General features: G+C 38.6%; 1 protein-coding gene across 1 annotated transcript in view; it reads left to right on the forward strand.

The window, feature by feature from the left end:
• EFHC2 (EF-hand domain containing 2) overlaps window positions 1-8,424 on the forward strand; it is a 220,788-nt gene extending 212,364 nt beyond the window's left edge. Inside the window, exon 15 of the mRNA XM_040266147.1 lies at window positions 7,774-8,424. Within this exon, the coding sequence (XP_040122081.1) occupies window positions 7,774-7,872 (99 nt within the window). The 3' untranslated portion in view covers window positions 7,873-8,424. The remainder of the gene's footprint in view (window positions 1-7,773) is intronic.
• The last annotated feature ends 4,278 nt before the right edge of the window (window positions 8,425-12,702 follow it).

Raw genomic sequence — 12,702 nt, forward strand, 5'->3', positions numbered from 1 at the left:
GACCACATCACATGCCTCTTGAGAAATCTGTATGCAGGTCAAGAAGCAACAGTTAGAACTGGACATGGAACAACAGACTGGTTCCAAATCAGGAAAGGAATACATCAAGACTGTATATCATCACCCTGCTTATTTAATTTATATGCAGAGTATAGCATGAGAAATGCTGGGCTGGATGAAGCACAAGCTGGAATCAAGATTGTTGGGAGAAATATCAATAACCTCAGATATGCAAATGACACCACGCTTATGGCAGAAAGCTAAGAAGAACTAAAGAGCCTCTTGATGAAGGTGAAAGAGGAGAGTGAAAAGTTGTCTTAAAACTCAACATTCAGAAAACTAAGATCATGGCATCCGGTCCCAACACTTCATGGCAAATAGATAGGGAAACAGTGGAAACAGTGACAGACTTTATTTTGGGGGGCTCCAAAATCCCTGCAGATGGTGACTGCAGCCATGAAATTAAAAGACTGTTGTTCCTTGGAAGAAAAGTTATGACCAACATAGACAGTATATTAAAAAGCAGAGACATTACTTTGCCTACAAAGGTCCATCTAGTCACAGCTATGGGTTTTCCAGTAGTCATGTATGGATGTGAGAGTTGGACTATAAAGAAAGCTGAGTGCTGAAGAATTGATGCTTTTGAACTGTGGTGTTGGAGAAGACTCTTGAGAGTTCCTTGAACTGCAAGGAGATCCAACCAGTCCATCCTAAAGGAAATCAGTCCTGAATATTCATTGGAAGGACCGATGCTGAAGCTGAAATGCCAATACTTTGGCCACTTGATGTGAAGAACGGACTCATTTATAAAGACCGTGATGCTGGGAATGATTGAAGGCGGGAGGAAAAGGGGATGACAGGATGAGATGGTTGGATGGCATCACTGACTTGGTGGACACAAGTCTGAATAAGCTCCGTGAGTTGGTGATAGACAGGGAGGCCTGGCGTGCTGCAATCCATGGGGTTACAAAGAGTTGGACACGACTGAGCGACTGAACTGAAGAGTGTTAAGAGCTCTGTGCCAGAAATGGGGACAAAACCAAATATACATTTCTTACTATAAATCACCAGATCATATTGCCAATGTATAAATATTAGGTTCCTCAGGCACTACAAACTCAGACATTTAGGCAGAAAACATCATGTCCATCTAGAACCCGGAGAAAAGTGACAAAGGTAAATAAACTTGAGGGAAGTGGTATTGATTTTAGAGAAAGGGCGTAACGGAGCTGGAGCTGTCAGGAAAGCATTGTGTGAGCCACAGGATTTAAAGTGGTCAGAGTTAAAAGAAATGGGCTATTGTTGTTGGGGGTGGGAAATCATTTCCTCCCACCCTTCTAGGTTCTTTTGGCTGGTTTAATAGTTAAAATGAGATTAAGATGGATTAACGGAAAAAACAACAACAACAACAATTGCTTATATATGGGGAATCCACATAAACATGAGAGATTCCAGAGACAGGTAGAATGAGTTATAGATGTCATTCTTGACTAAAGGACCAAGGAGAAGGGGTTAGGGGTCTGGGACTGCAAAAGGAAAGGGAAGGAAAGCAATTCCCAGGTAGATGAAAAGAGCAAATGTTTGGTAAAGAAATCTTTGCTGGGCCATGCAGAAACAATGAAACACAGAAAGAAATTTGAACAAGCAGACTTTGCTCAGTTCCTCCCTGTCTACTTCACAGGAACAAGCCCTTCATCTAAATTCTTTTAGGCAGTTAAGGGGGCGGGGTAAAAGCTCTTCCTGAGTCTTTTGTTTCTTAAAAATAATCAACTTAAAATAATCCTCATGCCAGAGAGTCACATTTTGGGGTGGCAGATTTTGCTCCCATACATTATTTTTTCATCTTAAATTGTCCTTAACTTCAAATCTCAGGGCATTTTCCTTGAGTTTCATTTACCCAGGTTTGGCTTTTTGCTAATAAATTTCTCATCTCCAAACTCTTGAGTTATCATTATTCTGATATAAGTTCTTTTCTTTCATTTTCTCTTGTTGTTAGGATTTAAATCATGATTTCTTGCTCAAAAATCAAACAAAAATTAAACCAAACAGTTCAAAAATTTTGCTCCCGAATAAAGAATGAAGATCTTCTAATACTGACCTGTTTCATGAGAGAAGATAATTTCATTGTAATGTTATATGTTACATAATGCGTTTCTTTTTTTGTATTGAAAACTTCTGTTTAAAAAAAGCCTATCAGGAAATAGTGATTGTGAATGTACATATTTGTACAATGTTCTTCTATAACATGGTAAAATTAAATACAGTCAGCCCTCCATATCCACAGATTCACCCAACCATGGATCAAGAGGATTTGGAAAAAAAAAAGATCTGGAGAATTCCAAATAGCAAAGCTTGAATCTGCCACACACCAACTATTTACATAGTGTTTACATTGTATTTACAGCTATTTCCATGACATTTACATAGTATTAGATATTTTAAGTAATCTAGAGATGATTTTAAATATACAGGAGGATATGCATAGATTATATGTGAATACTCCACCATTTTATGTAAGGGACATGAGCATCCTTAGATTTCAGTATCTGCAGGAGATCCTAGAACCAAGATACTAAGGAACTACTCTATTACTTAAGAGTGAAAATTGCTTAAAGTCTTATAATGAAATTTTTGAGAACATGTTGAATAGTTGAATTGGATGACTTGATCTTAGCCTTCATTGATTAAAAAAATATACACACACACACATATAAAATACACACACATTTTGTATATGCACATTCAGACACACAGTGATTTACTACTTTAGGGCATAGGAAAGACATTTCTTGAAGTTCCATGTAGTATGAATTACACAGAATACACCCTAGGAGTTGGTTTAGCCATGATCCATCTGAATAGTCATTTCCTTCTTTACACAGCTGGTTGGGTAGTCTGGGCTCAGCCTCCGGCATCCAACAGGAGGCATTCTTGAAAGAGTATAGTGTCCCTTCAAGAATCAGTTTTTTCTACTTAACTATTCATGTTGAAAATGATGGGACTAAATGTAGCCATGTAGGATGAGAGCCAGCTGCTTCTGAATAGGCCTGCTCCTTCCCTGGGGTTTGGAGGATAGCCCAGCAGATAAGCAGAGCTCTAGGAGCCCTCAGACTGGGGTTACGGTCCAGACTCCTCCACTTACTGGCAGTTTGACTTTAGACAAGCTACTTAACCCTTCTCTTGCCTCAGTTTCCTTTTCTGTAGATGAGTATCATAATAATACCTACCTCTTAGGGTTTTCTGCTGTTGTTCAGTTCACTTCAGTCACTCAGTCGTGTCCAACTCTTTGCAACACCATGGACTGCAGCACGCCAAGCTTCCCTGTCTGTGACAAACTCCCAGAGTTTACTCAGACTCATGTCCATTGAGTCAGTGATGCCATCCAACCATCTCATCCTCTGTTGTCCCCTTCTCCTCCCACCTTCAATCTTTCCCAGCATCACTGTCTTTTTAAATGAGTCAGTTCTTCACATCAAATGGCCAAAGTATTGGCATTTCAGCTTCAGCATCGGTCCTTCCAATGAATATTCAGGACTGATTTCCTTTAGGATGGACTGGTTGGATCTCCTTGCAGTTCAAGGAACTCTCAAGAGTCTTCTCCAACACCACAGTTCAAAAGCATCAATTCTTCAGCACTCAGCTTTCTTTATAGTCCAACTCTCACATCCATACATGACTACTGGAAAACCCATAGCTTTGACTAGATGGGCCTTTGTGGGCAAAGTAATGTCTCTGCTTTTTAATATACTGTCTATGTTGGTCATAACTTTTCTTCCAAGGAACAACAGTCTTAATTTCATGGCTGCAGTCGCCATCTGCAGTGATTTTGGAGCCCCCAAAAATAAAGTCTGTCACTGTTTCCCCATCTATTTGCAATGAAGTGTTGGGACCGGATGCCATGATCTTAGTTTTCTGAATGTTGAGTTTTAAGACAACTTTTTCACTCTGTTCTTTCACTTTCATCAAGAGGCTCTTTAGTTCTTCTTAGCTTTCTGCCATAAGCATGGTATCATCTACATATCTGAGGTTATTGATATTTCTCCCAATAATCTTGATTCCAGCTTGTGCTTCATCCAGCCCAGCATTTCTCATGCTACACTCTGCATATAAGTTAAATAAACAGGGTGACGATATACAGCCTTGATGTACTCCTTTCCTGATTTGGAACCAGTCTGTTGTTCCATGTCCAGTTCTAACTGTTGCTTCTTGACCTGCATACAGATTTCTCAGGAGGCAGGTGATGTGGTCTGGTGTTCTTACCTCTTTAAGAATTTCCCACAGTTTGTTGTGATCCACACAGTCAAAGGCTTTGGCATAGTCAATAAAGTAGAAGTAGATGTTATTCTGGAACTCTTTGCTTTTTCAATGATCCGATGGATGTTGGCAATTTGATTTCTGGTGCCTTTTCTAAACCCAGGTGTTGACTTAAAATCAAACAGATTGCTGGATACTTCTCCAGCAAAGATGAATTTATTTGCAATCATCAGAGAATTGCCATGAGGACCCAAAGAGTCAGACACGACTTAACGATTAAACAACAACAGGAAGAGAAGTGCATTTTGGGGGTCTGCAGCCATGGTAAGCCATGTGCAAGTTCCTTCATGGCAAGGGAAGGAGAACACTTGAGAGGAAAAGGAAATTGGAAAAGTGGTAGCAAACAAAGGGTCCATGTCTTTTCACTGGCTGTGTCCTTACCAGCGAAGAAGAGGAGTTGCTCTTCTCTTGTGTTCTGCTTGTAATGGAGGGCATGGAGGCTTCCTCTTCTGGTCTCCTGACTCTATTTAACTGAAGTTTCTGTTTATTAATTTTTTAAGCTGCAGCAATTAAATAGCTCAGTATATCACTTAAAAGAATACCTGTCATATTGTGAATAACCAGTAAATTTATAATCATTGTCATCATCAATCATCTCTTAAACTAAGACTTTATGCTTCAGTTAGAGATGCCAGTTCTTGGTGCTCTTTGGATTCTGATTCTTCATCATCATTATTAATTATCACAGTTTTACATATAACCCATGTTTCAGTGACTTCCACCTCTTTGCCCATTTCTGGAGCTTAGGTCTGTGCTATACAGAACCCTGTTTCCAGATATTTACCAGAATCTTTACCTCGCTGTCTTAGGGGTACCTCAAATTAAAATGCCCCAAACTGAGCCTAGTTTCTCCCTATGATCATTATTTCCCAGTTAAAAATGTTTAAAACTTCTCTTCTTTGTGCTTTTTTATTTTTTTTACAATGTTGCCCCCCACACACATACACATGTCACTCCATTCTTGTCTACCCAAAACCTCAGAATGTGAACTTATTTGGAAATGGAATCTTTGTAGATACAATTAAAACACCTACTAAAAGTTAAAATGAGCTCATACTGGATTAGAGTGGCCCCTAAATCCAGTAATTGTTGTCATAAGAAGGCTATGTGATGACAGAGACACACACAGACACACGGAGAACAAGATAGAGGCAGAGAATGGAGTGATGTATCTACAAGCCAAGGAACTCAAGGGATAGCCATCAACTCCCAGAAGCTGGGAGAGGGGCATGGGACAGTCTCCCTTAGAGTGTCCAGGAAGAGCCAGCCCTGCTAGCACCTGGATTTTGGACATCTGGTCTCTTCATGGTGACAGAATGCATTTTGTGGCTTTAAGCCTCTCAGTTTGTGGTAATTTGTTATGGAAGCCCTAGGAAACTAATACAGACATCGTCAGCTGTTACCAAATTTAGAAGTCTTAGAACCATCCTTATCTATATTAGTTTATAAGGTCACTGAGCATATTGAATTAGGGGGCCTAACCTACTCCAGGATGACCGCATCGAGCTAATTACATCTGCAGTGACCTTAAGGTCACATTCTGAGATATCAGAGGGTTAGGACTCCATGTCTTTTTTGAGGGGACACAATTCAACCTATAACTTGACCTCTTTCTTTTATCACCACTTTGCATCAATCACCTTCCAGGTATTGTGTGTTCTACTGTGGCGGAGTCTTTCAGATTTAGTTCATATTCATCCCAGGCTCAGCTGCACTGGTTATGGCATAGTCATCTCTCCCTAGGATTATTGCAGTAACCTCCAAAGTGATTGTCCTTCTTCCTTTCATTCTTCATACATCCAATGAGTTACCTAATAAACTTCTAATCCAGTTTCACTGAGATCCACTGTTGACTTTCCGTAGCAATAGCATAAAGCATAAACTAGCACAGAAGGCCTCAAGTTTGGCCCTGCCTTTTCCATCCAACTGCCTCTCTTCTCACTTTGTACTATGTACCCCAGACCAACCAGGATACTCACCCTTTCTTGAAAAAGGATTTTTAGGCCTCCAGGCCTTTGCTTATACTATTCTCTATGCCTGGAACAGCCTTCATCACTTTAATCCCCTGCTTAACTGCTTGCTGCTCAAGACTTCCCTGGTGGCTCAGTGGTAAAGAATCCGCATGCAATGCAGGAGATGCCAGTCCTTGGATTGGGAAGATCCCCTGGAGATGTAAATGGCAACCCACTCCAGTATTCTTGCCTGGGAAATCCCATGGACAGAGAAGCCTGAAGGGCTACAGTCCATGGGTCACAAAGAGCTGGACATGACTTAGTAGCGAAACAACACATCAACAAACTGTTCCTCATCCCATAAAGCCCAACTGAAATATTACTTTCTCAGGTTGCTTCCACATCACATAGAAATATGGAGCCCTTACCTGTATTTGTGTGGTACCTTGTGACTCCAGATAGTAATTTGGCACTAGGAAAGATTTAACAGCTCTTATATACAACAATTAACCTTGACAATAGAAATATAGGTAGCTATAGTTATGGACTTACCTCCTCCACCATTGATAATAATATTAATTAGCCACTGCAGCATAAATAAAAGTATGTGTATGCCTATATGTATATAGATTTATATATACAAGATTTTTGAAATCTCCTTAACACGTTTATTATTACATAATTGCATTTTGTTACAAGCCACCTTAGCCAAATAATTCTTAAACCTCTTTAGAGTGAAGGTGTTTAGCAAATATATATACAAATATATGTATCACATAATATGTGTGTGTGTGTGTGTGTGTGTGTGTATGTGTGCACTCACTCAGTCATGTCCGAGTCCATGTACTGTAGCCCAGTAGCTCCTCTGTCCTTGGAATTTTCCAGGCAAGAATACTGGAGTTGGTTGCCATTTCCTTCTCCGGGGGATCTTTCCCACCCACAGATGGAAGCCAGGTCTTCTGCATTGGCAAATAGATTATTTACCACCGAGCCACCTGGGAAGCCCATGATATATCGCACATGCATGTGTGGGGGCTTTCTCCACCTGTGCGGTTCTGGGACCAGCAGCATCTTGGGCCATTTCTTCTCATGGTGATGGCAGAGGTACAAAGGCCAAGCCAAACCATTCTAGCACATTAAGGCCTCTGTCTGTGGTATATCTGCTAGGATGACATAGGCCAGAGCCAGCCATGTGGCCAAATTCATGTCAAAGGGAAAAAGGACTCCTTAGGAAACAGGATTCCATAGGAGGTTCGGCAAATTCACATGGCAAATAGCACAGTATATATAATTCTAATACGGGGAAGGACAAAGGACCAAGTATAAGAATCCAATCTACTGCAGAGTCCTGATGATCTGAAAGTCAATGAAATGTCTGCTTGGAAAATAAACTACTTAGCCAAGAGCTTATATAAATGACAAGGAACAAACAATTTGATGTTGCATTTATAAAACTGCACTTTCAAATGTAGTTCTAATTATATCCTTCTTTGTGTTTTTTTCCCAGAGATGTGAAGATGAGTGGCTTGGGATGCCATCACCTATTCCTGTGAAACGCATTTACTATTTAAACCTTTTAAAGGATGTGTTTGGCTTAGAAGAGTAGTAACCATGCAGTTTTGGTTAACTTCCTTTGATTTTCTAATTTCCTGCTTTAATTTTTGCCAAGTTTATTTCAGTAGATATAATTCCATTAAACAAAAGAGACAAGGTTCATATTGAATTAAAATCCATATTCCAAAATTAATCTCCTTTTGTCATTTCAGGTTTTCAGAACCTCATATTGCTGATGTACCTGCACTATTAAAAATGCCGTTTAAAGAAACATTGAGCATTTTTATTATATATGTCATTTATTAATACCAAGAATCTTACAGTAATTTTCTATCCGATGTAATTTGATTCATTACAGCACAAAAAGAAAATGACTTTTGACAGCTATATAAGACAATATAAAATCAAATTATATCAGAACAATAAGTTGTGATTCTATTAAACATTTTTTGAAATCTTTTTGACAGACACTTATTACTTACATAATTAAACTTTGTAACAACTCACCTTTTCAAAATAATCCTTAAACCTCTGTAGAGTGAAGGTATTTATTTTTTCTGAAATTAACAAAGCTACAAGAAGGAAAAAGACCCCTCCTCTACAACACACAAACACACACACACACAATTTGAGAAAGTAAAATATATGCAGTTATTTTTTTTAAACTTACACAATTTAGGAATATATTGTTGTTGTTTAGTCACTAAGTTGTATCTGACTCTTTAGCAACCCCACAGACTATAGCCCACCAGGCTCTTCTGTCCATGGGATTTCCCAGGCAAGAATACTGGAGTGGGTTGATGCATGTGTATATAATTATAGTATGACCAAAACTGTATTATGTGTGAAATATTTAAGGATGTGAATGTTGAGGATCCTGAGAGGTTGTTTTTGGTTCATTATGTACACATACATAACCACCCAGAGGTTTTAATATTCTAAGACTGTGACATGTTTCCCTTTTGCTTTTCTCTAGTTCTCTTTTTCCTCTAGGACTATACATTATGAGTCTCAGCAGAACTTTGCTCATGTAGTGTACATTTGATTACACCTCATAATCACGGACCTCTGGGAATTCACTGTGAGAAGTTTGTCTCAATCTACCCCGTTCTTCAGTGTTGGGTACTGAGTATCATAAACCCAGTTGCCTGGTGTTTTTAGAGACGGTGGAAGCCTGTGGAGAAAGGTCTTTAACACTGACCCAGGGACTGCTCTGAGAGGAGGAAGAGGAACTGACAGCATCTCAAGGGCCTCTTCTATCTTCTTATTCTTTCACTATACGTTTGCAGTGTTTTGCCTAGAAATGAGCTGGCTTCTTGACACTCAGATGTACCACTTTGCTCGACAACAATGACTGCTTCATTTTTAAAATTTGAAGTTCATCAGTAAACCATTTCTATATATAAACCTAGGATAGTTCTACATGTGCCATTGTTAAAATAGATCTCATAGGATTTTCCAATAAACTAGAATACTCAATTTATATACTAGAACCATTTACCCATAAAGTCTAATTTTGACTTCTTGATTTTTGTCCCAGGTTTTTTTTTTTTTTCTTTAAAACAGCTGACAGTGCCAAGCGATTTTGTCACTTTGAGATTTTCCATTCCCCAGAGAGCAAGCTTTTAGAAGGATGACACTTTCCTGGAACTTTTTGGGCTGACACATTCGTCACTTACCTATTCAACTCTTCAGTCAGTTGTCTTTCTTCAAGATTTTAAATGTGTAGATAATTTAGCCCTGGTACAGGCTTGTAATAAAGTTCATTTGAGAAGTGGGAGGAGAAAAGGGAAGGAAGCAAGCCAGTGATATGCTCCTGAGTTTGTAGGATGACAGCTGCTTGTTCTGATACATACATGTGTGTGTCACTGCCCTTGTTCTGATACATACATGTGTGTGTCACTGCCCTGGTTATTCACAGAACAAGTCCACAATTAGCAATTAAATGGCCATTATAGGAATCATGTGGATAAACATGATACATTGTAGTCATACAGACACTTTAAATAATTATTCTTTTTATAACAGCCATATACTGAAGGAGATTTATAATTTAGAGATAATATGCCCATTAGTAAAGTTTATGACCCAATAAACAGCCCCGATTAGTTAATAAATGCCAAAGCCATAAAAACAAAGATTATTAATAGAATTTTTATACCTCCCTCTTTTGCTGGTGGTCTCAAGACACTGAAGGGAAATGCTATCTTAGGAAAAACATTTATTCTCGTTATGTAAATATCAGTGAATTGTCTTACAATCCATCTGGAAATCTCCCAGCCCCCACCTCCTTGGTCCCAGGTGGTCCTGAAATGCTGACGCAGTCTGCTTAGGTTTCAAGCTGTTGATAACTCTGGTTTTCAACACAAATAAACCCTGTGACTCAAATCTTTGGGAGGTGTGGGAAAGATGGCTGTAATTTTGGTCTTTACCCTCTGAAAAAGGGAAATCCCAACTATTGCCATTATTCCAGAGTGTGTGTGTTCATCACTAAGTCATGTCTGACTCTGCGACCCCATGGACTGCAGCACACCAGGCTTCCCTGTCCTTCACTATCTCCCAAAGTTTGCTCATTTCATGTATACTGAGTCAGTGATGCTATCTAACCATCTCATCCTTTGCCACCCTATTCTTCATTTGCCTTCAATCTTTCCCAGCATCCTATGGTCTTTTCTAGTGAGTTAATTCTTTGCATCAGGTGACCAAAGTATTTGAGCTTCAGCATCAGTCCTTCCAATGAATATTCTGGGTTGATTTCCTTTAGGATTGACTGGTTTGATCTCCTTGCTCTCCAAGGGACTCGCAAGAGTCTCCTCCAGCACCACGATTTGAAAGCATCAATATTCCATAGTAATACCTTTTAAAAGTTTCACCACCTTTGTACACACTTAGATTATTAGCTGCTTTTCTTTCCTCTGAAGAAGAGAAATCACAACTATTGTCATTGTTCATGGCTAATAATATTTTAAAGAAGTTTCACTACCTTTGCATATACTTATATTTTTAGCTGCTAATATTTCTCATTTTGATGGAAAAGCTGGTGCTGCCTCTTGATGTCTGGGTGAGTTGAAGGTTAATATAGGCAAACCTTTTGTACTAAGAACTAACTTTTTTTTTAGTATTCGTGGAACTGTGGGAATGATTGATAAAGTCATTTGAAAGCCCAAATTGAGTCATGTCTTTTCATAAGAAACTGATTAAAAGCTGTTGCAGTTCACTTTAAATTGTTTGCTGAGTCATTGTTGTAAAGTATGGATGTTGTCAGCAGATGACTAATTTTCAGTGTTTATTTGCCTTCCCCACTCCCCCCACCCCCGGCTTTTTAACCTAACTAAACCATTTGGACCCAACTGAAGAGCCTTGTGGCTATGTTTATTGGTTGATTTATTTATGTATTGAAGTATAGTTGATTTACAATGTTGTGTTAGTTTCTGGTGTATAGCACAGTGATTCAGTTATACACATATATATTCTTATATTATTTTCCATTATGGTTTACCACAGGATATTGAATATAGTTCCCTGTGCTATACAGTACAGCTTTACTGTTTATCCATTCTGCATATAATGGTCTGCATCTGCTAACTTCCAGACTCCCAATCCACCCCTCCCCTACCGTGCCTCCCCCTTGGCAAGCACAAATCTATTCTCTATGTCTGTGATTCTATTTCTGCTTTGTAGATAAGTTCATTTGTGTCATATTTTAGATTCCACATATAAGTGATCTTATATGGTATTTGTCTTTCTCTTTCTGACTTACTTCACTATAATATACTTCAGTATAATAAGCTCTAAGTCCATCCATGTTGCTGCAAATGACATTATGTTATTCTTTTTATGGCTGAGTAGTATTCCATTGTGTATATATTGAATATATCACATATTCTTTATCTGCTCATCTGTCAGTGGACATTTAGATTGTTTCCATGTCTTGGCTATTGTAAATAGTGCTGCTGTGAACATGGGGCCTTTTTGAATTACAGTTTTGTCCTGATATATGCCCAGGAGTGGGATTGCTGGATCATATGGCAACTCTATTTTTAGTTTTTTGAGGACTCTCCATGTTATTTTCCATAGTGGCTTCATCTATTGGTTGACTGATGCTTACTAAAATAAATAAAATTTTAAACAATAGAGAGATGAAGAGCATTGTCACTTTTAAGTATTACAGTAGTTTAAACAGTTTGCCTACTTTAGTGTGTGCATTGCCTCTGATCCAATTAATGTCACACACACCATTCTCGGTCTTATTTTGAAGTCAGTTTGGGGGGAGGTTATATTGCTTCCAGGCTTTAAGGATACCTCAGTCGTGATTTTAGGATATTTACATTGCCCTTCCTTCTTTCAAATAGTAGGGAATTATTGAACAAGATGATATCCAGATTTTTAAAAAAAACAACCTTGCCTTTCCAACTTCAGTTTATTTATCTTAATTTGAGTGAGGATTGCTTCATCATAGCCTTTTCCGCTTGTTCCTCATTTTGTCCACTCCTTCTTCCACATATTATGATTTTGCTCTTGAGTTTGGCAGTTGGCATCTTCACTAGTAGCTTAATGAAATAGTAGGGTTTTTCACAAAACATTTATGATGCTGAATAGTGCAGAATCCATGGAATAATAAATAGTCATGTTCCCAATTATCCATATATTGCTTTTGGTTAAGAATGTAGATTTCTGAATTTTGAATACCCTGCAGAATTGGTCTGTAAATGATCTTTCAGACAAACAGCTTCCAAATGATGGTGTTAAACATAAACTCAAGTGATGAGTCTCTGCCCTGATATTTGTGTGGGCCACATTTGTGTTGCTTCCAGTTGAAAGCAGGTTAAGACTTTTTCAAAAATAAGTCTCTTCAAGTTGACAGCATCTGGAAACACGGTAC

This window comes from Oryx dammah, unplaced genomic scaffold, assembly GCF_014754425.2.
Source record: "Oryx dammah isolate SB20612 unplaced genomic scaffold, SCBI_Odam_1.1 HiC_scaffold_23, whole genome shotgun sequence".
Lineage (NCBI taxonomy): Eukaryota > Metazoa > Chordata > Mammalia > Artiodactyla > Bovidae > Oryx > Oryx dammah.